This window comes from Oryx dammah, unplaced genomic scaffold (assembly GCF_014754425.2).
Source record: "Oryx dammah isolate SB20612 unplaced genomic scaffold, SCBI_Odam_1.1 HiC_scaffold_4, whole genome shotgun sequence".
NCBI classification, from domain to species: domain Eukaryota; kingdom Metazoa; phylum Chordata; class Mammalia; order Artiodactyla; family Bovidae; genus Oryx; species Oryx dammah.
This window is the reverse complement of record NW_024070188.1, coordinates 85,134,901-85,160,602: the sequence shown is the minus strand read 5'-3', so window position 1 is coordinate 85,160,602 and position 25,702 is coordinate 85,134,901. Positions and strand designations below refer to the sequence as shown.

General features: G+C 40.2%; 1 protein-coding gene across 2 annotated transcripts in view; it reads right to left on the bottom strand.

Moving 5' to 3' along the window:
- The window catches only part of PACRG (parkin coregulated), a 518,745-nt gene that overhangs the window by 221,282 nt on the left and 271,761 nt on the right, over positions 1-25,702 (bottom strand). For both annotated transcript variants that reach the window (XM_040238942.1, XM_040238941.1), the window contains exon 4: positions 3,559-3,708. In XM_040238942.1, the coding sequence (XP_040094876.1) occupies positions 3,559-3,708 (150 nt within the window). The remainder of the gene's footprint in view (positions 1-3,558; positions 3,709-25,702) is intronic.

The following is a 25,702-nucleotide window of genomic DNA, read 5'->3' as shown; positions in this document are numbered from 1 at the left end:
AGTCAAGGCCAGGCCCCACGTGAAGGGGTGCCGCGATCTCAATGTGTCATGCCGACCTGGCAGAAAGACGTTGTCACAGTATTGTGTGCAGACGAAGAAGTTTAAGTTCAGAGAATTTACCTGATCTGCCTAAGGTCACATCTCTTCTGCTCTCAAATGTTCCTCTTTATCATGCTTTGCAGTTCACCCACTTGTCTGTTGCATTTTTTTTTTAAGCACAGTCTAATTACAAACCCTTGAAAGTGTGTTATTCATAAACAGAAATTCGAGCCCCTCCATGTCCTAGAGCAGGCCTGATCTTGTGGGGCTGGGGTAAGTTTCCACGCCTATAGATGGAGCTGGGGACACAGGCTGTGCTAACAGGGGCAGCCGCTCCGCTGGGTTCTGCCTTATCCCCACTGGTCCCCTGGGGAGACCACTGGCCCAGTGGTGCACTGGCAAACTGCTCGGCCCCTCTGATCATTTCAGACAAGGTCCAGCTGACATGAAAACAGGACAGAAATTGCAAAAAAAGAGCAGGCAGTCGAATTATGCTAAAGCTTGTGCTTTGAAAGAACAGTAGCAGAAGGACAAGGTCACTATATCTGAAGGAATAGCCCCTCTTTCATGCTTTCTTTCAGTCATTTATATTGGGTCTCAGTCTCAAAAACATTTTGCTATAGAACTGGAAAGAAATATACCTTTGACTATGAATTGAACAAGACATCGATTATGCGCAAGTAGGGAACAAGGAAACAGAAAATGAAGTTGCTCTCAGAAATGCCGTAATTAAGAATGGAATTTGTTTTCCTAATCTTAATGCCGCAAATTTCTAAATATATCTGTCACTAAAGACATCTGCTTAAATAAAAATGTAAATGTGGTTCTGTGGATATGAATAGAATATAATCGTGAAGCAACATTTATTAAAATGCTATCAAAGCTAAATTGTTTTCAGGCTGAAAATACTATTGTAATTGGGAATCCTGTGATGAGCTTCCACTGGCAGGACTGGAGCTGTGGAAATAGCCACTTTGAAGAATAGTTTTGCGTTTTAGAGCTAGAATGCTCCGATTTGGTAATAGGACCCTCTGGAAATACAGCAAACTGCATTCTGGCATTGTACTGACAGGTTTCTAAGATAAGTAGAAATTGAAACTGAAGCTAATATTTTTCCCCCTTAAATGTCAGAAAGATATTAACCAGAATAATAGTTGAATGTCAAATTCCTGGTGCCTCCATTTAGAAACGTTCCAAGATAATTAGCTGTGTGTGGGACCAATTAAGGCCATGATAGAAACGATAAAATCTCCATTTTGATAAAATCGAAATAGGGGTATATTCCTAAACCCAATCACTTCTTTTGTGAAGCATATGAACATTTATAAGTTAAAGAATTAAATAAGTATCGATAGTATCAATATAACGAGGCAGACTCGGGAGCCAATTGGTTTGAACAGTCTAGGGCTCCCAAGAGATTTATCTGTCTTCCTGGCAGCTGTACTTACTCTTTACAGGGTTCCTTGAGGATGAGGAGATTCTAATCACCTTTTGAATATCACTGTTTCTCTTCTTTTATACGAAGGCACAAATGATGCTTAGATTCCAGCTCCAGGTCTAAGGACCAGGACATTAACCCAGGTGGGGGCGGCCCCTACTTCCACTCCAGCAAGGTGGAAAAGACGCTGGTGCTCCCCTTTCATGACCTCCAAGCACAGAAGGAAACGCTTACACAGGAGAAGAGTCACAGCGGAAAACTGGAGCCAGTTAGGGTCCACATATCACAGGCTTCTGTGAGGGTTACTGAGCAAACATTTGCCAATCACACAACTCAGAAGCATTGACTCTAACTGAGATTTCTGGGAGTGGGTGTTCCCTGATTCTTTCATCTCTGACTTTATCTCTAGCATTTCTGATTTATCTCTATCTCTTATTTGATGCTGTTAGACAGTAAAAGTATGAATTATGAATCAAGAATACTTAAGCAGGTTTCACCAAGTAGAAATGCTGTAACTAAGAGTTTCAGTTTAGATCATAAAAGGTTGAATTAGTAACACTCAACTTTTTATTTTCCTGAAAGAATAACCATCTCATCTAAATGTCTACATTAATTCTGTAGTTCTTAAATATTTTGCAGTGTGTATCAATTCGTCCCATTATGAGCATTCTTAAGCTCCTATAACCCTAGCTAAAGTTGTTTTTACTAAGCATGCTTAATATTAAACATGTAAGTAGGTCCTACTACTGAAAGACAGCTACAGACTCTGATGAACCCATGATTCCCTGAATAGTCTGCCTGATATAAGGAGACTTTTAACAGTAATTTAAGAATTATATGAAAAACAATGATTCCAAACAAAAGGCTTATTTGTGATGGAAGCTGTCATATGTGCAGTTTTTGGTTTGATTTTTCCTTTCTATACAATAAGCAGATTATATTGCAAAGTTTTCATGCACCATTCGGCTAAATTACTAACTTATTTACGTGGCTGTCAGAAATTAACTTCAAATGTTGACTTACACCATGCATATGAGAAATATGAGACTCAAAGTTAGCAACATGAAAGAAAATTAGATTCACATTGTTTCAACAGGTACAAAAGGAAAATCACATTGTCAATAAACAGATGTACATTCACTGCCTCCCAGGAGGTCAGCACAACTTGCTCATACCTTTGTTTGGGTGAAGCAGATTCACTTGAGTGCACCAGTGCTTTCCACAGTGTACAGAATATTTTTTTAAATAAATGCCTCAGCATATATTTTTTAAATCAGTACTTACCATCAGCTAAGTAACTAAGTAACAGTAAGATTATCTGTTTTTCTATTTTTTTTTAAGAAATAGGAGAACATGTATTAAAACTCTCCAAACAACCTATACCAGATTTTAATAATATTGTTTTTAAAATTCATCCTAAATCAATTAATAAATGGCAGCCCACTCCAGTACTCTTGCCTGGAAAATCCCATGGTCGGAGGAGCCTGGTAGGCTGCAGTCCATGGGGTTGCTAAGAGTCGGACACGACTGAGCAACTTCCCTTTCACTTTTCACTTTCATGCATTGGAGAAGGAAATGGCAACCCACTCCAGTGTTCTTGCCTGGAGAATCCCAGGGACAGGGGAGCCTGGTGGGCTCCCGTCTATGGGGTCACACAGAGTCGGACACGACTGAAGCGATTTAGCAGCAGCAGCAGCAGTTAATAAAAAGTAACTTTAATTTTAAGAGAAAATACCTAAAGGCAGAATTACTGTCAAGAGAAAGGACAAACTCAAAACCTACCAATATATTCAAAGACAGTTAAAAACTTTACAATTTTACTATTGTAAGATTACAGAACTGCTTCTGTGCTTCTGTGCTAAGTAAGCTGTACGTGTGAAGAGTAATAAATGAAATTGTTAATTTGACTATTTCCCTAGGGAGTAGGAGGAGAAGGGTAGGGGTTATGCTGTTTAGATCGTTAAGTGGATCTTGGTTTATATGCAATAATAAACCCTAAATGTGTTGCTAATTAACTCTACTTCAAAGCACTCCCCCTTTTTTAGTGCTTATAAGACATTATGATTCCTGGGGTAACTCACCATTCTTATTCTTAAAGATGTTCAGGATGGGAAGGATTTGCCGGTAGTAGGGCACCAACGCTTCACCCACCATCTCAGCTGACACAACCAGATGCTGTAAGACTTTGAGAGTGACGCAGATGACCTGGCGGTTCCGTAGGTTCAAGGCATCTATCCAGTAGGAAAGGAACAAGCCAGAAAGAGCATTAGTTTCTACAGTGTTAGGGTGAAGTCATTCTGTAGGCCATTTAATTACAGTGTACTCTGCTGGGGATCGCCAACGGGACGAACCTTGATGATTACAGCTTGGAAAGATGTTTATAGCTCTTAATGCAAGAAACAGGATCTCGTTTGTGTATTATTAATATCTCTTCTCCCAACTTGCACTGGTTCCTCATCAGTCCTAAGAAAGCAACTCATTGTCCTTCACAGAAGAGGCTGGTGATGGCTGGGTAGCATGAAAGATAAAAGATCAGTTCATATCACCAGAGTTAAAGGACCCCGTGAAGGTGGACAAGAGATCAGTTTTTACGCAACAATCCCTTTCGGGTAGCAGTCCATGCGATGCCTAAAACTACTGCCATGAAAAAAAACACTTGAGGGGAAGAAGGGACTGGGTATGCTGTGTTTGAGTAGAAACTACGGACTGGTTACAAAAATCGAGTATACTGTTGGTAGAAGGGACAGTGACTATATTTAGACTCTCAAGAAAGTAGGGAGTGGAAGCAATTTTTTTTTTTTAATGCTCAGAACTTCAGGAGTAATTAAGAGACCAAAGGAATACAAATGCTTTTAAAGAACAATTCTGAAGGCACGGTACAAGCTGTACTGCAGAGGCAGGACAGGAGACAGTGAGTTGTCTGGCATCCCCCACGTTGCACAGTCTGGAAACCTGCTCCAGTGGGGAGTGCGGAGGGCCAGGGACCAGGCCGCTGATAACTGGCTGTGTAAACCTGACCAACTCCCCATACTTTCTTGGTCCCAGTTTCCTTAACTCTAAGAACTCATTATTTACTTTCTTAAATGGCTAAAAATTCCATGATTTAAATAGAAAAGCTATATAAAGCATTGATTAGAGAAGGTGGGCTTCCCAGGTAATGTTAGTGGTAAAGAACCTGCCTGCCAGTGTAAGTGACACAAGAGACATGGGCTTGATCCCTGACATGGGAAGATTCCCCTGGAGAGGGAAATGGAAACTCACTCCAGTATTCTTGCCTGGAGAATCCCACGTACGGAGGAGTCTGGTGAACTATAGGCCACAGGGTTCCAAAGAGTCAGTCTGAAGTGACTTAGCACGCATTATAGAAGGTCAAAGATGGTGAACGATAAAACGGTGATACCTGAGACTACTTCAGCACAAAGTTAGAGGCTCTTATTTGTAATATTCTACTTTCTAAAGAGAAGACTGACTATGACCTTAAAAAGTATGTATCGTTTATGGAGGGATGAAAGGAACTAGGCTATCCAAAAGAATGACACCATGGTCAAGGCACCTGTGAGGCAGTCCTCACCTTGTTCCTGAACTTCAACTCACATTCCCAGGAGCCTGTGTCTTGCTAGCCCCTCAGATCCAGTTTGTTCCAAAGACAAGCTTCCTCCACAGACTTCATCTTTTTCTGATTTGCCCCATGTTGATGGGGTTCCTGCTGCTCAGGGCCAAGATCTCTTTCCCATCCTTTGCATTCTTCATGTTACGAAGTCATCTTGTTACTGTTATTTTCTTTTCGAGGCCACTCTTGAGTCTGTGTCCTCCCACCCTCCCCTTCACTCATCTAGTCCTGGGGCTCCATCTTCACCACCTCTCCTGGCTCTGGCCCTAGGACCTCCTCCACTGGAGCTCCGCCATGCCCTGCTAACCCCCCTGCCTTCTTTCTGTCTTTCTCCACTCCCGCAACCTGTCTTTTCACTCTGCTGCTGGATTAACCTTCTCAGAGCATGATCGATGATCTTGCCACCTGCTCAAAGACTTCAGAGTCTCCCCCACACCACTTCCTAAAAAAAAAATAAAGTACTGGCATAAACTAGTTAGGCACAAAGGTGACTCTTAGGGTAAGTTGGAACCAAATTAAATTCTCTATTAAAAATCCAAGAAAAAAAAATCCAAGAATATAAGGTATCACTTATACTGGTTTCACTGTTATTCCCTATGAAATCACTAGGAAGATTTTTAGAATAAACTGTGGTCAGCTTCATCCCCTCTAACAACAAAATGGGTGTTGAGGTCTGAAACCACCGCAGGGCAGCCTCACAACTCGTGGCCCAGTTCAGACTACACTCTTGTTTGGCTTGAAAGTAAACACAAATGCAATGAACAGGGATGGCTTGACTTTTAAGTCAGAGAACCAAGTTAAATATAACTGTGGAATTTGGTTGCCTGATGGCTCATCATTACAGCACTTAGACACACTGTAGGCCATACCATATCTTTTGAAAAAACAACCAAAAATAGATTCTCTAATTTAGCCTAAAAGCTGTAGTAATGAGACAGTCAAGAGTGGTGCCTCAGAGAACCATGGGAACTTGGAGAGGGAAGTCAGGAAGAGTGTCCTGTAGTTAGTAGTGGGATCCTTTTTTTCTGGTCTTATCCAAGTGAAAAGTTGCTTTGTCTATTTAGGAACCCAGAGGTCATCGATCCCTACCGACTGACCCCGCTTCATTTTACAGAAGAGAACGTAATTTCTGAGAGCCCTCAGAAACATCATTCTGAATATTATGGGCAGTGGACATTGTTTCCGAAAGCTTACTAATGAAGTTCAACATGTCTAGGGTTCAGTACGGTACAGATCTCTGTTCATATGCTAGTAATTAACATGTATTGGATACCTCTATATACCAGTAATTAAACTGAGTGTTCTTTATATATATTAGTTTACTTAATCCTCATTCATGAAATATTTATTGAGAATGCATTATGTACCAGTCATTAGTTTTGGAATTGGAGATACAGAAGTGAACAAGGCAGAGTACTCAGCCCCTTTGAGCTGGTGAAACAGTATGTAAGAAGATACTGGACAAATACTGCAAGTATACCTAGATTTCATAAGAAGGATATGGTATTGAAACAGCAAATCAAAATGGGCTTTCCGCTCAGTCTAGAAAGTAAGGAAAGCTCCTAGACATAGGTGAAGACTTAAGGGATGAGTAGATGTTACTTACGCGAAGGAGAGGGAAAGGCATGCTAGATTCCCTCTTTTTGGATAAAGGACTTCTTTTATAAGGTCTACTCTAGCTCATAGGGATAAAGTTCTAGTTAGCAATGTGGGAACAAAGCCCAAGATAGCAAAGAAATAGTCTTCCAAATGGTTTTTATCATTGTGTATATGCTTTTCTTGGGATCATCAAGGAATGGCAGGAAGAAGTATGAGTATGTGTAGTTGTACATAAAAGGAGAGTGAGGCTGTAGTACTTTCCCCCAAGTTACAAGATTCCTAGGTCTCATCTTGTCTTACTAATCAAATAGAATCAGATGCCTAAAATCCCAGGTTTCTGCCTTTTCTCTCTGTTCATCCTTCTATCCCACTCTCCTGCTTAAAAAGGACTCATGGCCACATTCGGCTAAATGTTTTATTACATTTATTACATATAAGTTTATCCCGATATATATAATTAATTGATCACTTGGGGATAAATTAATAATCTCTCTGACCATGGATAGTAATAATAGCTATTAGGAGAAGATATTTTATCTCATTGCGACCCCAACTGAATTAACATGATTGTGATACCTGTCAATGAATTGATAATGACTGACGATAAAATGCCTGAAATGTTACTCTTAATGGCATCTAAAATGGAACAGTGAGTCATCCTAAATGACCAGGTAATGGCTCTAAAACTTCTGCAGGAGCTGTGAAATTCAGCCAGGGTATGACACTTCCAGTGGTAAAGAATCTGCCTTCCAATGCAGGAGACGTCAGAGACATGGGTTTGATCCCTGGGTCAGGAATATCGCTTAAGGAGGGCACAGCAACCCATTCCAGTATTCTTGCCTGGAGAATCCCATGGACGGAGGAGCCTGGCGGGCTACAGTCCACGGGGTCACAAAGATTCGGAAATGACTGAGGAACTGAACATACGCGCAATGCACTATAGAAGCCCCTTAACTTCACCCAAGAGATTTTCTTTTTTTAATATTGTCCATTCCCATGTCAGTTCTATTTCTCTTCCTCATTCTCATGAAATTAAGAAATACCATTAAATTGGAAGTCTTTTTGTTCTTACTGTCCCAATAGAATTAAATAAAAAAGATGTTTCTTTGGAAACAAAGGTCTTTTCTTTTGAAAAAGTATGTTAACAGATATAAAGAGACTGTGATTCTGTAGTTTGAAAGAGAAGAAATGTGTTTATTCTTGTGTTGATGGGTCTGAAAGCAATTGTCAAGATGTAAGCGAGGACTTTGAACTCAAGATTTAAGGTTTTGAAAAGGGTCTAACATGAGAAATCTACTGACATTATAGATCAACCAGGAGAACCTTTATATTCAGAAAATTGGATTTCTATTGTACCATTTACTGCTTTCAAGTATAATCAACAAGACAGAGCTTCCAGATATATAGAAATTGTTGAAGAATAAGGGAAAAATAATTTAAAGTCAAAGTGGTAAAACGTATTCATCTTAGATGGTTATAAGTTACATGTATGATTTCCTCAAGCATAAAACCCATTATTGCTATGACTTTTTTGCAAGGTGAGAACATTTTCTACTATTAGATATGATTCACTACTGCAGATCAGATGGAAATATTTCTATTTCTTTTAAAATTGGATACACCACACAAAATGCAAAAGCAGACAACAAATTCTAAAAAATCTTTTGACATATGGTATTAATGTTAATATCCTTGATATACAAATAGCTATCACAAACCAGGAAAAGATTGAACCTGTTCATTTAAAAAATGGGCAAATAATATGAATAGATAATACACAAATTAATAAACACAAGAGAACAATTATTATTGTAAAACTTTCAACTTCATTGATAATCAAATGAAAGGAAACACTTCTCTATAATTTTCAGTATCATATTAACAACAAGGTTTTGGAAATTTAATACTCAATATGGAAGTAGGCCTGGGAAAAGAGGCACTCTCCTAATACCACATTGAAAACCATTACAAGCTTACTATAGCAGCATGCATGGACAGGTGACCCAGCAATTTCACTTCTGGGCATTTAATCAAAGGAAGGATGAAGCTGTGCAGAAAGAGCTATAGGAAAGCATGTTATCAATACTATTAATTATTATGAGAGGCAAACTAAACGTTTTCAAAATACTGATTTAAGAAAAATCTAGTACCTGTAAAATGGAACATTATAAACTTATTAAAGTCATCTGTAATAGGAAATATTTGAAAAGTAGGAAAATGTTTATAAGATACAGTTGAGTAAAGTCATCAGTAATAGAAAATATTTGAAAAATAAGAAAATGTTTATAAGATACAGTTGAGTAAAGAAGGTTATAAAGTATATTTTCACTGTGCTCTTATTTTGAAAATAGAATGTAAACACAGTAAGAGCTGGGGATTTATAAGCTCAGATACAGACAATAGAGACCTATCTTATCCATGGACATATGTAGACACTGGACTTTATTCCATTTAAAAATACTCTTTTTTACACTACTTTTTTTTTTTAATTAACATACTTTGCATCAGTTCAGTTCAGTTGCTCAGTCGTGTCTGACTCTTTGTGACCCCATGAATCACAGCACGCCAGGCCTCCCTGTCCATCACCAACTCCTGGAGTTCACTCAAACTCATGTCCATGGAGTCGGTGGTCCCATCCAGCCATCTCATCCTCTATCATCCCCTTTTCCTCCTGCCCCCAATCCCTCCCAGCATCAGAGTCTTTTCCAATGAGTCAACTCTTCGCATGAGGTGGCCAAAGTACTGGAGTTTCAGCTTTAGCATCATTCCTTCCAAAGAACACCCAGGGCTGATCTCCTTTAGAATGGACTGGTTGGATCTCCTTGCAATCCAAGGGACTCTCAGGAGTCTTCTCCAACACCACAGTTCAAAAGCATCAGTTCTTCGGTGCTCAGCTTTCTTCACAGCCCAATTCTCATATCCATACATGACCACTGGAATACCATAGCCGTGACTAGACGGACCTTGGTTGGCAAAGTAACGTCTCTGCTTTTCAATATACTATCTAGGTTGGTCATAACTTTTCTTCCAAGGAGTAAGCGTCTTTTAATTTCATGGCTGCAATCACCATCTGCAGTGATTTTGGAGCCTAAAAAAATAAAGTCTGACACCATTTCCGCTGTTTCCCCATCTATTTGCCATGAACTGATGGGACCGGATGCCATGATCTTCGTTTTCTGAATGTTGAGCTTTAAGCCAACTTTTTCACTCTCCTCTTTCTCTTTCATCAAGAGGCTTTTTAGTTCCTCTGCATACTTACCTAAAATATTATTCTTCCTGATCATAATTTATGTTTTAATGTAGCAGAACTCTAGCCCTGTCTCCTTGTTCTTTCTCAATATTTTCTTGATTGTTCTTTTTTAAAAACTGTTTTTTTTAATGCCAAAAATATTTTGTATTGTGGTATAGCAATGTTGTGATAGTTCCAGGTGAACTGAATGAAGGTACTTAGCCATACTTGTGCACGTATCTGTTCTCCCCAAACCGCCCCCACCCCCGGTTCCAGGCTGGCACATAACACTGAGTTGGGTTCCCTGTGCTATACAGTAGGGTTTTGTTGGTATCTACATTTTGAGATGAAATTTAGAATAATTTGATATGGTTAAAAAGTGTTTGGCACTTTGATAAAAATTTCCAACAAATGTAGAGAATAGTCAGAAATGGCCATCTTTCCATTCAGAAACATGTATTTCTTCACCTGTTCCTATTTTTCTTTCATTAATCTCCTCAGAAAAGCTTTAGAGTACTTTTCATGTAGATTCTGTGTACTTTTGTTCGGTTTGAAAGTAAAAGTGAAAGTCACTCAGTCGTGTCTGACTCTTTATGACCCCATGAACTGTACAGTCCATGGAATTCTCCAGGCCCAGAATACTGGAGTGGGCAGCCTTTCCCTTCTCCAGGCGATCTTCCCAACCCAGGGATCGAACCCAGTTCTCCCTCATTGCAGGTGGATTCTCTACCAGCGGAGCCACAAGGGAAGCCCAAGAATACTGGAGTGGGTGGCCTTTCCCTTCTCCAGCGGATCTTCCTGACCCAGGAATCGAACCGGGGTCTCCTGCATTGCAGGCAGATTCTTTACCAACTGAGCTCTCAGGGAAGCCCTTTGTTAGGTTTACTAGTGTTTGAATCATTCTTATTTTGATATCTTATGTATTTTAATTTTACTGTGTAGAATATATATATAATATAAGTGTTATTTAACTACTTTTAAGTATACAATTCAGTGGCTTAGTTATATTCACGATATTGTACAATTATCACCACTATTTCCAAATTTTTGATCACCTGAAACAGAAACTCTATACCTCTTTTAAAAAAAAGCCCTCTCTACTTACTTCCCCTTGAGCCTCTGGTAAGCTCTCATCTACTTTCTGTCTTTATGATTTTCCTATTATAGATATCCTAAAGTATTTTATGTATTATTTTTCCTGATGTTGAAATATTTAATTAATAATTACATTGCTGTGACCAATATCATATTAGTTGAATTAAACTGAAATGAATATAAATTTTGCTAGTCAAGGAGCAGTAAACATATCCATTTTTAATTTTCAGAATATAATGAATTCAAAATATGCTTTCAAACCAAATCTAGGTTTTAAAATTATAGAAATTACTCTCTTTCCAAAACAGAACTCATCTGCTATACAAGCAAATATCATGCGGCCTGAGTTCTCAGTTAAAGCATCAGAGAATTAGCTTGGCTATTTTACGGAGTAAGTCTATTAAAAGTATTACCATTTTTCTGAAATTCATTGTTTTCCAATAAGTGTTATAAGAAAAGCATCATTTTTTTCTCTAATCTCATACAGAAAGGATTATTTTTATGCAAAATTCAGATTTTCCATCAAAGCTTTGTTATTCCAAGTGGGTAACTTTTTCCCTTATTTGATAGATAAGATTATAGTCTTCCCTGGTGGCTCAGATGGTAAAGAGTCCACCTGCAATGTAAGAGACCCAGGTTCAATCCCTAGGTTGAGAAGATCCCCCTGGAGAAGGGAATGGCAACCCACTCCAGTAATTCTTGCCTAGAGAATTCTATGGACAGAGGGGCCTGGAGGGGTCACCTGAAGTCAGACACGACTGAGAGACTAACAGTTTGATTTTTTCACTTTTCAGGACGATAGAATACAACTCAGTATTTGGTGACAGTGTTTGGCCTTTCTTTCCACTAAACACTTAGTTTTAAAGATAGATACACAATTGATATAATTCGCTGAAATGAACGAGCCCACCGGTTACCAAGGTGGTCTCCACATTACAGTCAGCAGCATGACCTATTTGGTACTCACAGCTTTCTAGACCCAGAGGAACCTGAAGAACAATCTCATTCAAGACTCCTCTTCAGTCCTCCTGCAAGCAGGGCTGGGCCTGTGTTTGCTCTCATGCGGTATTTGTCTGAAGTCTCTAACAGTATTTGAGAGTAAACTGAGCAGTACCGTCCTTTGTCAAAAAGCAGAAGAGGATCTGTTTCTTTGGAGTGGCCTGCTCCCCTGTCCCATACTGCTGACTCAGTTCAACTTGAAGGAATGGGTGACAGGTGGAATGACAACCAGATGAAGGAGTTGGCCAGTCTTGGGACCACTCTTAGAGTAAAACCAAGTGACAATCTGCTGTGACAAGCAGGCATTGCTTTTAAGAGTCAGGGTTATGTTTCTTCCTTTGGTTGAGAAAAGGTGTCTAAGTCTGAACTAGCTTTAAGATAACAGAAGTAGCAGTCTGTGAACAAAGGTAGAGTGCATCCAGGCTATTCACAAAATGAGACAGTTGCAAGCTGTGCTACAAAACAGAAGATGAGGAAATACACTACCTTCCAAAAAAGGAGCTGCCTTTTCCTCCCCAAAGAAGAAGGGTTTCTCTGGTGGCTCAGATGGTAAAGCATCTGTCTGCAATGCAGGAGACTCGGGTTTGATCTCTGGGTTAGGAAGATCCCCTGGAGAAGGAAATTGCAGCCCAGTACTCCAGTATTCTTGCCTGGAAAACCCCATGGACAGAGGAGTCTGGTAGGCTACAGTCCATGGGGTCGCAAAGAGTCGGACACAACTGAGCGACTTCACTTTAAGCTTGACATCAATATCTGGTACAATTCTAGGACTCATTATTACTATTTAAGCCAGTGATCTGAGAGCTTCCAGGAAGACAGCATGGTTACTAGGAGCCAGTGTGAGCTCTCTGGAATGTCAGGCCAAGCTTATTTCATGCGTTCTAACAAGTTCACTCACAAAAGAGATCATAAAAGACTATATCGCAAGGCATCTGGCAAGAATTCTCTTGAAGGCAAGAAACAGAAATGGTTGAAGAATTAAGCGTTCTTTTTTCCTTATGTTGTGAATAACTGAATTTAAGCAACATGCTCTGATGTTAGTATCAATCTGTATTGTCCCTACTGGAATACTGCAATGGTCCATACTTGACCAAGTCCAATTTCCATCCAACATTTTGACTGTAATTTGGATGAACATTACAAAATCCAAATCTATTAATTTTTTGATGACCCAGGCTGTAGAGACATGCCATGAAGGAACACTAAGGAGGTAAAAATAATACTTTACTATTATTTGGCACTGTGCTAAACCTCCAACCTGTATGATCTGTGAATCCTTACCAGATGCTTGGGAAGTTTTTTTTTTTCCAAACCCCTGGGAAAGGTGAAATAATTAATTTATCAAAACACATAGCTAGTTAATGGCCAGCTGGGGTCTGGTTTGCATGAGCCCAAAGCCTGTGCTTATTGTTGTTAGACTCCACTTCTTAGCATCCCACCAAATCCTGATGGATAACAGCCCCAGACTTGGAGCCTGCTCAGGAGAGATGTTCAGAGCTGCTCAGTGAACACAGGCTCTAGCATGGACTTTGAGCAATCAGATTAGACACATTTTGGGACCTGAGCTTATGTGTTTGTTCTTGGTGAACAAATCATCCTGATGCAGGTGGGTTTCCTGGCATTTTTTGAAAAAAAAAAAAAATACAAAAACAAAAAAACAAGCAACACTCAGCAGTAGTGCAGTTCCCTGACTAAAGCTCAGCTCTCCTGTGGAAAGATGAAGATAACAATGTGAGGTTTTATCCTGTGTACCCAAAATCTGTCGCTACAATCCAGTAGAGAATGATGCTGATGGTGATGATAAGGACGACCCTAATGTTTATCACATATGACAGCCTCTGCTAAGAGCTTTAAGTGTACTTTCTCACTTAATCACTAAACTAATCTGTTTTGTAAATTCAGCCCCCAAGTGGTGAACTTGTCTGACAGCTGGTATGTATGTGGCAGAGTTAGAGTTCTGAGCGGAGAGTCTGACTTCAGAGTCCTTGCTCTCAACTACACAGGAAGGGCGAGAGAGTGTGTGTGTTCGAGGATGGGAAAGGGACTGCCATATGCAGTAGATCCAGTTTGAAATGCAGTAAGGCTATCTTTAGCTCTTTCCTTCATTCTGCTGTGACCTTCTGGCATGAACAGCTGTAATCTCCATCCTCATCATTTTTATTTTGGCTCATTCTGAATCTTCTTCTCTGTTCACGTAGGGACAGACCTGGTTTTATTCGCCCTCACGGGTCTGGAAGGAATTTTTTTTCTGGCAAGTGAGCAGGTAACTAAATGCCTCTGAGACTATCTAGCCTCTGCCTCAGGCTACTATCACCTTGCGTCCACTCCCACATTATTTACGCTGTAGGACTTCACGCAGAGGGACACCAGGTTTTACATCATGACACTCTTTGATGGAGAATTAAAGGCAGTAAGGCAACTGACAGGCTAAGTGTGAGAGAAACGGACAGAGAGGAAGGACGGTGAGTAGCATCCTCCAGGTAGCTGGACTTTACAGCCCCACCGGGCCACGACGACAGATATCCAACACGACACGTCACCCAGGAAGAGCCTGCTTATCACATTACAGGGCATTTCTTCGAAACTTCCACTAGTGACCACAGCAACTATTTAAGGGTGTGCATCAGTTCCCTTGTCCTGGAGAAAAAAACTAATCTCCCGAACTCAAGGAGATGCACCAATCTGTACAACACGGTGCAGCCAGCACTAAAAGCCAGGCCCACATTCTCCAGCAGCCACGGTAGTCTCCAGAGACCACAGAGAAGCACGGGCTCTGGTATCACCTGCTGAAGCTCCCTCAGAAAAGGAGGGATTCCAGATTCCACGGCCCTCAGTAGCCAGGAATTCCCATTTGGGAGCATCAGTTTGCTTAGTCGGACACGACTGAGCGACTTCACTTTCCCTTTTCACTTTCATGCATTGGAGAAGGCAACGGCAACCCACTCCAGTGTCCTTGCCTGGAGAATCCCAGGGACGGGGGAGCCTGGTGGGCTGCCGTCTATGGGGTCGCACAGAGTCGGACGCAACCAAAGCGAGTTAGCAGCAGCAGCAGCAGCAGATGCTTGGTGTGCAAGAGATGCTTCTGCCATAGAATTCCTGGTCTTCTGAGAAGCTAACTCGTTCACTTCCACTAAGCTGCTCTGTGCACAGGTTACATGGCCCATGTGACTGAGTCAGTTAGTCAAGTCCATGTCCACTCCCCTGGACCACAGTTCTAAGCTGGGCGTGTGCCCCAAGCTGGTGCAGTCACGGTTACTCTTTGACTCTTATTCTTTCTGGAAATTAAGGGACAGTGACACCTGTTCTTTCCCACTGGTATAAACAGGAAAGCGTGTAGTCTCAGAATCTACTCGGAGCGTCCTGAGGCCAAAAAGCGAGCCAACTTTAAGATGACCACGGATGAAACAGAGCCAGAGTGACCCTGACAAGCCACCACGTTAAACCAGCCCTGAGGGGAGACCCAGGATTGTCCAATCAGTCAGTCGTGTCGGACTCTGTGCGAACCCATGGACTGCAGCACGCCAGGCCTCCTTGTCCATCACCAACTCCCAGAGCGTGCGCAAACTCACGTCCATTGAGTCAGTGATGCCATCCAACCATCTCATCCTCTGTCGTCCCCTTCTCCTCCTGCCCTCAATCTTTCCCAGCATCAGGGTCTTTTCCAGTGAGTCAGTTCTTTGCATCAGGTGGCCAAAGGATAGTTCAGCTATGTGAATTTATTAAGCAAACCTGACTCTTTATGATAATTTGAATTTGTTTTCTTTTTTGTGTCTTGTAACCAAAATAATCCTATGTAATACACCCTTTTTTTCATTTTTTTAGAACAAATTATGTATTTTCTTCTTAAATTAAAAAGTTACTACATTTTATCATTTTAAAAATAATTCACCCATAAAATTTCAAGAGATATAAGTAAAATTATTAGATCATAAAAATAGTGCATTTCAATTGGACTTGCTTTCTGATTAAATAGAATTGTCAAAATAATTTTTGCATTGTGATCTCATACTTTATCTTTCCTTGGTATATTTTTTCCCAATGAGCATTCTTTAAAAAGACCAGTTTTGCTTTTGAAAATGTTATTGTTTAAATTGCTTCAGCTGAGTCTGTGCATGTTTGTCCTTTATAGCTGGGTGACCTCGACTCATTAGAGCTCTCCTAATGAGGCCACTGTTTAATGTTCTGTCTATTTGTAGATCAGTGATATTTCTATAATTCTTTAGCAGCCAGGTCACCTTGCCTCCTAGTGGACCATCTCACAAATGTATGTTAGTGCTCACAAACAGAAGGCATCACATAAAACAATGTAGATGAATAAACAATTACTCACTACTTAAATAATTCCTCTAATAAGTGGAAAGCATTATATCATTATACGCTTTATTTGTTGCTTCATATTAAGGATTCTTATGAGGTGGTTTTTATATAATATGCAGTACAATGGCAAGCCTAAATGGCCACTTCATGCTTTTGACTATGATATCTATACAAATTTCAGTATGGACAGCAGGTATGTACCTGATTAATTTTGAAAATATTGATATTTTGATGCATCTACTGTGTACTAGACAGTGCATTCGATGACGTGAAAGTCAAAGTGTTAGTTGGTCAGTCGTGTCCGACTCCTTGCCACCCCATGAACTGTAGCCTGACAGGCTCCTCTGTCCATGGAATTCTCCAGGCAAGAATTCTGCAGTGGGTTGCCATTTCCTTCTCCAGGGGACCTTCCCAAATCAGGGATTGAACCCATGTCTCCTGTACTGGCAGGCAGGTTTTTACCATCTGAGTGGGTATATATTACTTTCTAACATTATATTCTAAATGACATAAGAGAGAAAGATACAAAGTTCTGTAGGAACAGGAGGGCAGGGTGTGGAGAGGACTAGAGTTGAGGGTAGGGAGAGAGAGAAGAATCAAAAGAAGATCTCAAAATAATTCCTATTAGAAGTGGGTTTTTAGGGCTTCCCTGGTGTCTCAAATAAAGAATCCAGCTGCAATGCAGAAGACTCGGGTTCTCCTGGGTCACGTTGGGAGGATCTCCTGGAGAAGGGAATGGTTACCCACTTCAGTATTCTTGCCTGGAGGCTACAGTCCATGGGGTCGCAAAGAATTGGACACAACCGAGTGACTAACACTCACACTTTAGGCATTTGTTAATGTGTGAGAATGGGTGTACTTCCAAAGTAAGCAAAGACACACAATTAGAAAAGCACAAGAGAAGTTCTATAGCACAATCAGTTTGGCTAGAGAATGGGGTGCATGAAGGGAAACAGAAAGAAACTAAGTCAAGAACATAATACACAGCCTGATACCTAACAGGACACCTTGACTGTCGTGCCAAAGAATGGCAAGTAGTCAGAAGCCGGATGGGAGTCCCTCCCTGCAAGATGCAACTGTGCTAGGTAAGACTTGTGAGCTGAAAGGTTTTGTCTCTCTACAAACTAAGGTGTGTGTCCTGAGGCAGAAGGAAACAGAAGGTACACTTAATTGAGGTATCAGAGAACAGAGTTTTGGGCTGGCAGAGCATGAAAAAAAAAAGTTAGAGGAGGGAATTCTGGAAGATAGAGACCTACAGATGAAGTAAACAAAAAAAATCTGCATGGAAATTCTGCCTCAGCTGATCTCTAAGGATGACACACCTGAGAGAGATCCCAGTAGGCATGGAAACTGAGCAGAAGTTGGAAGATAAAAGAACTGAAGATGAAAGAACTTAGCCGGCTGTTCACCACAGGGAAGACAAAGTTTAGAGTTTGTGTTTAGCAGGTTAACTGTCCATTAGAATTAGAACTGACACTTTTTAAAGGAAACAGAATCCAGAGTCTCCACAATTTATTAGTCATAATGTCCATGGTAGAATTATAACATTCTGGCCTCTAAGCAGCTATAGTGAAGAGAACACCTCCATCACCACCAACCTGCAGAAGGCGTGCAGCAGATGTGAGAAACAGAACTTTAAGCCACTTACTGTTTTAAGCTTTTGATTTTGGAGACTGGTTGTTATTTCCACATAACCCAGCCTGCTCTGATTGAAAAAAAAAAACTAAAGATTCCTTCTATCATATTAAGAGAATTTCCTTCTATTCTTCAGTTCAGTTCAGTCGCTCAGTCGTGTCCGACTCTTTGCGACCCCATGAATCGTGGCACGCCAGGCCTCCCTGTCCATCACCAGCTCCCGGAGTTCACCCAAACTCACGTGCATCAAGTCGGTGATGCCATCCAGCCATCTCGTCCTCGGTCATCCCCTTCTCCTCCTGCCCCCAATCCCTCCCAGCATCAGGGTCTTTTCCAATGAGTCAACTCTTCGCATGAGGTGGCCAAAGTACTGGAGTTTCAGCCTCAGCATCAGTCCTTCCAATGAACACCCAGGACTGGTCTCCTTTAGGATGGACTGGTTGGATCTCCTTCTATTCTTAGTTTGTTTTAAAAATAAAAACGGGTGTTGAATTTTATCAAATGCTTTTTACCATCATTTGAGATGCTTGATTTTTACCCTTTAATACACAAATATAAATGCCAGTAACTGACTCTACTAATGTTAAGCCAATCTTTATCTTCCTGAAATAAAACCAAGTTTGTCGTGAGATACGAATCATTTTTATATATCAATAGATTCAGTTTGCTAGTAATTTTGTTGAGAAATTTTTCATTACTATTTATGAATGAGATTGTCATGGAAGATTCCTTCTTGTAATTTCTTGTAATGTCCTTGTTGGTAGAAAGTTATGTTGCATCATAAAAGGATATAGAATCTAAATTCTCTGTTTTCATTATCTGGGAAAATTTGAGGAAGATTTAAACTATTTTTTCATTAAGTCTTTGGCACAACTAACCAAGCCTTCTATTATCTCTGTATGAGGAATTTTAATTACGAATTTAACTTCTTCACTTGGTATATTACCCTGCGTACTTTAACTTATTGTTTTATTTTTCAGGTTTTAGTGTCAGTTTTGGTAAGTTACATATCCCCAAAACTTGACCATTTAATTGAAATTTCAAAGCTTTAGGGATAAAGTTGTTTATAATATACTATCAACATATCCTATCAATGTCTGTAGGGCCTAAGTAACATTCCCTTTTTCATTTCTGACATTGGCTATTTTTCCTTTTTTTTCACTTTTTTATTTATTAACTTTTACAAGTGTTTATCAATTGTATAAATCATGCCAGGAAACCAATCAGTGTTTAGTTTTAATGCTCTTACTTACATGACTGTATCCTATTTTAATCTTACTGTGCTTTTATACTAATAATTTATTCTTCCTTTGACTTTCTTTTACTGTTCTCCCTGTCATTTATTGAGAGGGATACTTAATTTACTGTTCTCCTTGTTTATCTTTTTTTATAACATGTTTAAAGCTACATATTTCTTTCTAATCCTATTTTACTATCTCATATGTGTTAAACATTTTAATATATTTTTGTAATTTTTTAATGTAATATTTTTGTAAGTTTTTAATATGTAATTTATGTGATATTTTCATCATTATGCAGTTAGAATACTTAATAATTTCATTAGAATTTCTTATCTGACTCATGGGGTATGTAAAAGTACATGTCAATTTCAAAATATATGGGAATGTTTTAGTTATTGCTTTAAAAAAGGCTCTCTAACATATATTGCATTTTGGTTATATAACATCTTCCGTATGCTTTCCATGCTTTGATATTTCTTGAGGTTTGTTTTACGGCATAGGATCTGGCTAATTTTTATAACTATTCTCTACGTGTCTAAAAAATGTCACTTGTGGTGGATACGGCACTGAGCTTTGTAAAGAAGAGAAGACGCTCAGGGGATCCAGATAGGATTCAACTCCCCAGGTCTACCATTTTGCAGCTGTATGACATGGACATTTTTCTTACAGTTCACATGCCTCAGTTCTGCCACCTGTGAAATGAGGATTATAGTAGCTAGACTGAATAATACGATTTGAATCCTATCTGGATAAACCAACTGCATTGACGATGTGGTGTATACATACATGATAGAATATTATTCAGCCATAAAACAAATGCAATTCTGACATCTGCCAAAACACGAATGGACCTAGAGGATGTTATGCTTAGTGAAACAAGTCAGGGAAAGACATATACTGTACGTTATCAGTTATCCATGGAACCTAAACATAAAACAGAAGAGTGAGCATAACAAAGTGGAAACAAACTCACAGATAAAGAGAACAAACCAGTGGTTAATAATGGGGAGAAGGAAGGCGGAGGGATGAGAGAGGTGTATTGTAATCAGAGAGAAAAAGTACATGTATAAAATAAATAAGCTACAAGGATATGCTGTACAGCATAGGGAATAAAGCTAACATTTTGTAACAACTTGAAATGGAGTATAACCTGTAAAAATACTGAATCACTATACTGTATACCTGAAACCAAGATAAAATTGCGAATCAGCTATAACTCAATACAAAATTTAAAACATATAAACCTAAAGTTAAATAGGGCTTCCCTGGTGGCTCAGCTGGTAAAGAATCTGCCTGCAATGCAGGAAACCCTAGTTCGATTCCTGGGTCGGGAACATACGCTGGAGAAGGGAGAGGCTTCCGACTCCAGTATTCTTGGGCTTCCCTGGTGGCTCAGATGGTAAAGAATCGGCCTGCAATGCGGCAGACCTGGGTTCAATCCCTGGGTTTGGAAGACCCACTGGGTTGGGAAGTTAAATAGAAATAAAGTGAGACTTTAAAAAGTAATATAAAACATAAAATACAGAAACCACTGGCTGACAATAAATTAGAGAGAAAATATAAATGAATACAATTATCCCCATTTTATAGATGAGGCAACAATGTTACATGCATTAACTCGCCTCAGGTCATGTGGCAACACGTGGCAGGTTTATAAGCTGTGCAGTCTGATTACATAGAAGCTACTCACCACTAATACACCATCCTGTTGATCTATATCTAGGAGTGGGAAAGTCATAAAAGCTAGTAAAAAGGAAGATAATTGGTAACTGAATGAAGGGAAAAAGGATATATTAAGTTAGGAAGGAAAAAAATACACAGACCCAAATCCCACAAGTCTATAGTAAATATTCATGGAGAAATAAAAGAATGGGCATAATATACTGATAAAAGAAGGGAACAAAATACTATTTTAAAAGAACAATGAAAATAAGATAAAATTAGATAATTAACACATTATTCAATCGTATTTCTGGGAGATAAAGTCAAGGAAATTCCCCAGGAAGTAGAACTAAGACAGACTTGGAAAATATGAGCAAAAGGCTAATAAAATGAGAGAATCAGCCCACAAGGTGCAATGTATTGTATCAGGAATTACAGCAGAGAAGAAATAGAGAGTAGAGGGAGAGGATCATTAAAGGAATAATACATGAAAAGCTTCTAGGACTGGAAGACATATGTCTCTAAACCGAAATTTCCCAGGACAATGAATGAAAACACAGCCACATCAAAGCCTATCAACGTGAAATTTCACATTACCAGAGATGAAGAGGACAGCCAGGAAGCTCTCGGAGACTGTGGGGAACGAGCCACAGGCAAGTGGCTGGAAACAGGTGGCAATCAAGACTTTCAAAGCAGTGTGAGGACCCGGGAGGCAGCAGAGACATGGCCTCAAAATTCTGGATGAAAACGATTTTCAATGTGGCCAAACTAATAAGTGTGGTGGTAGACGTTTCCGATAAGCAAGGGCTGAAAATATACACCTTTCACGTACTCACAAGAAACTTCTGGAAGACGTGCATTTCAAAACATGAGGAGGAAAATAGGGCAAACAGCTAAGCAAAAAAGAGGTCAAACAGGAAAGAGGAATAAGGAGAAGAGGCAGAAAGGGGGAGGGCGCGAGGGGTAACTCCAGGGACAGAAAGGGAATCGATGAGTTGTCTGATGCTCTGAACACGGGGAAAAGATGTTCATTTTCTAGATCCTGAAGTATCTGGAAAAAAAAAAAATAGCAAGCATATGGGCTTCTCAGGTGGTACAGAGGTAAAGAATACACAGTCCAGTGCAGGAGATGCAAGTGACTAGGGTTTGACCCCTGGGTATACACAAAACAAGCAAACAAAATGAGAGGCAGTGATCAATGCTGAGGAAAATAAGTTGCCTAAGAAAAAAATGGAATCATAGAAATTGTGCGATTTGCAGTGGACGGTTGTTTGCTGTTCAGTTGCTCAGTCGTGTCCAACTCTTTGTGACCCGATGACTGCGGCACGCCAGGCTCCCCGTCCTCCACCGTCTCCCAGAGTTTGCTCCAATTCATGTCCGTTGAGTCAGTCGTGCTATCCAACCATCTCACCCTCTGCCACCTCCTTCTCCTGCCTTCAATCTTTCCCAGCATCAGGATCTTTTTCCAATGGGTCGGCTCTTCACCATCAGGTGGCCAAAGTTTTGAAGCTTTGGCTCCAGCCTCAGTCCTTCCAACGAATATTCAGGGTTGATTGCCTTTAGAATTGGCTCGTGTGACCTCCTTGCAGTCCCAAAGGGCTCTCAAGAGTCTTCTCCAAAACCATAGTTCAAAAGCAACTACGTCACCATAAGAGTGAAACAATTGACTACTGATTTATACAAAACTTGCACAAAACGATATTGAAAGGCTTGAGGAAGAAAGAAGGCAAGTTTGGGTAAGAGAGGCAACATCTTACCATTATTCCATGTGTGATAGCCCCCTCAAGAACCACATTGTTGGAACAATCAGACAGTGGGAACTCTCTCTCAAAGAAGTTTCCAAACCAAGGCTCTTTTCTTGTGATGAGTGATTATTTCTCCTATGTATTTGTGATCATCATGGATTATTTGATTTTCCTTTTGTCATTTTATTATTAATTTTTTTTTGTATGCTCCTTTGGCTTTTTTCAAACAGTTGTTGCCTTATTGACAGTGTTTCATTTTTTCCTTAGTACTTCATCTGATGAGGTTCCCTGGTGGCTCTGACGGTAAAGAACCTGCCTGCAATGCGGGAGACCTGGGCTCAAACCTTGGGCTGGAAATATCGCCTGGAGGAGGCCATGGCAACCCACTCCAGGATTCTTGCCTGGAGAATCCCATGGACAGAGGAGCCTGGCGGGCTACAGTCCATGGGGTCGCAAAGAGTCGGACACGACTGAGCGACTAAGCACAGCACAGTACTTCATCTGATATACCACCTATTTTAATCTACTGATAGATACTTTTAGGTTCTAAAAATCAAACTTTACGTTTCTTTAATTAGTCACATCATGAATGAAGCAGTTTTCCAGATGTATTACATACAAGAAAGTGATCATGCATCTGTCTTCTACCAGCTCATTTCCCGACTTGCTCTCAAGCCCAGAGTCTTGCAGCAGGGTCTGAGGAGTTCCAGCATAACCTTGACCCCACAGCAGCAGCCTCAACTGGGGGCTTGTTAGAGATGTAGCATCTCAGGTCCGCTTCACATCTACTGATTGTGGAACCTTCATTATCTTGGGGTCTGAAAACTATTCATGTGAGCAGTAAAGCCAGGAAGTGGTGCTTTAGAAGGTAGGCAGTCCCCTTGGTTTGGTAGAGATTGTACATAGATTTTAGGGCCCAAGGTCAGGCCATGGAGGAAGGACTCTTACTGTCTCTCAATCAAGAGCTTTGCTCTTTTTCCAGAAGCACAAAATATCAGTCTAGCAGCTGATTGTTCTTCCAGAACACAATGTCATCACACAGCCCAGAGGGTCACGACAACAACATCTTTATTGTGAATATTTTTATCAATGTAAATTCAACTTCTTTACACAGATGAAACTTTTCATTAAATTCTACTTTTCTAAAAAAAAAATTAAAATAACTACTCCTGCCTTCTTTTTCCCCCAATATAGCTTTTAATTTAAATGTTTAAGTGTTATTTGCTTTCATATGTAAAGAGAGCTTATATTCAGATTTCGTTTTTCACAAACCAATTTGAAATTTAATTTTCATGGCTGATGTATTTGCTTTCACATTTTAACTTTATTTTGTGCTTTTGGCTCTTAGCACCTCCTTGCCACCTACTCAATTTCCTTCTTTTAATATATAGACTCTTTAAATAGTTTTATCTTCTCCATTGACTCTGAAGGTTTATACCCAAATTCTCTGGATTTTTTTGTTGCTGTTGCCACGTTATATACAAAATCATTATTTGACATTTCATGCAGTTTTGAAACTCTTTTCCATCAACTATTTAAACCTAACTCTACATTTAATGACTCTTACTGCAACTTGCTTTTCAAACTGTGACATCCTCATTTCTGGATTCTTAACTTGGCTTTACTCTCAGAGTTACAGCACATCCACGGTTACCTTTTGTATGAAGGATAGCTGGGCATTATGCTCACCGAGTCCATCCGTTGTCTTCTCCTTTTTTTTAAACCAGTTTTCATTCAGTTTATTACATCATGCCTTTTCACTCAGATGAGTAAATGCACATAAGTTATTTCTCCTCCAATTCTCATTGCTCTCTGGAATTTACTCTTACAAAAATTGCTTAGCCCGTGCTATTGTTATTTCTTTGTGTGTGCCATCTTCTCCCCTCTCCAGATGTTTTTCTTTGTAACGAACCTTTTCTACCTGCACAACAAGGGCCACTTTTTATCTCTGGAAGCTTCTTTCCATCCCCCATCACTACCATCTCTTTCCCTGTTGTTTTGGCGACTCCCTGGGGACCTCCCGTAACCCTGAGCTCCTGCTGCTGTCCGCTGTTCTCCACTTTGTACTCTTTCCTCACGTTGCTTGTCATCCTTGTCTTTTCCAAGGGTGGTCCTAAAGGCGGTGGTCTCCGTGTACCGGTCCATGTTGTGCGGTTGATGACTTTCTGTGCCTCTCTGGGGAATGCTGATTCCACTGTAACGTTTTTAGTTTTCCTTTTCTCACTCAGTATTGGCTTATTTTCGTGTGAGTCTGGCCTCCTCTTGTGAATTTCTCCCTTATCTTCCTGAATCCTGAGGGTGTCAAACACATTTGTACGAGTTTCTTCTGGATCCTAGGCAAAATGCGGTTGAGGTATTGGTTTTTTTTCCTGTGATAATTCATGTTTTCTTCCCTGTGTGTAGCAACTTGTTTTGAATGGCTCCCATGTGGCTGGGTTATTGTTACTGTTCTTGCTTTGGTTGAAGAGAGAGAGTTCTCAACCCCGAGTCTGCAGGTTGGTCTTGGAGCCTCCTGGTCCCCCAGCTGCTAGGGGAATCCCCTTCTGCATTCACAAGGCAAAGTTTCCAGTGACTTCTTCCTGGGATTGCTCTGCTGGAGTCGGATGGATTCATGTTCTCTTCACTGGATGGAGTGTACGGAAGTCTACAGTGCAGTCTGGATTGCTCGGAGGGTCTCTCCCACTTCATCCTTGCCTCCGACATTTTGATGTTGCTTTAGCAATCAATGCTCCATTGCAACACCGAATAGTCTATACTGGGGATTTTTTGTACTTTTTGACCCAGAATAACTCAAGAAGGTAGGAAAGAGACAATGGGAGGCAGAAGGGGAACACCCATAGTGAAGCCCTAAAGCATCATAAAGGGAGCAAGGTATTAATGAATGTCCACCGTTCCCGTTATTACTTGATGACCCCACCTGGGGTCTTGAGCCAAGGAGAAAAGAAGATAGTGAAATGTCTTCTTATCCCTTTTTATATTAGAAATCATAGAGACACTGAATGTGTCCATTTCTGTTTATAGTATTATCAATCTTTTATTTAGTTGAAATAAACCCCAGATTCTAGAAATACATAGGCAGGTAATCCCATTTAC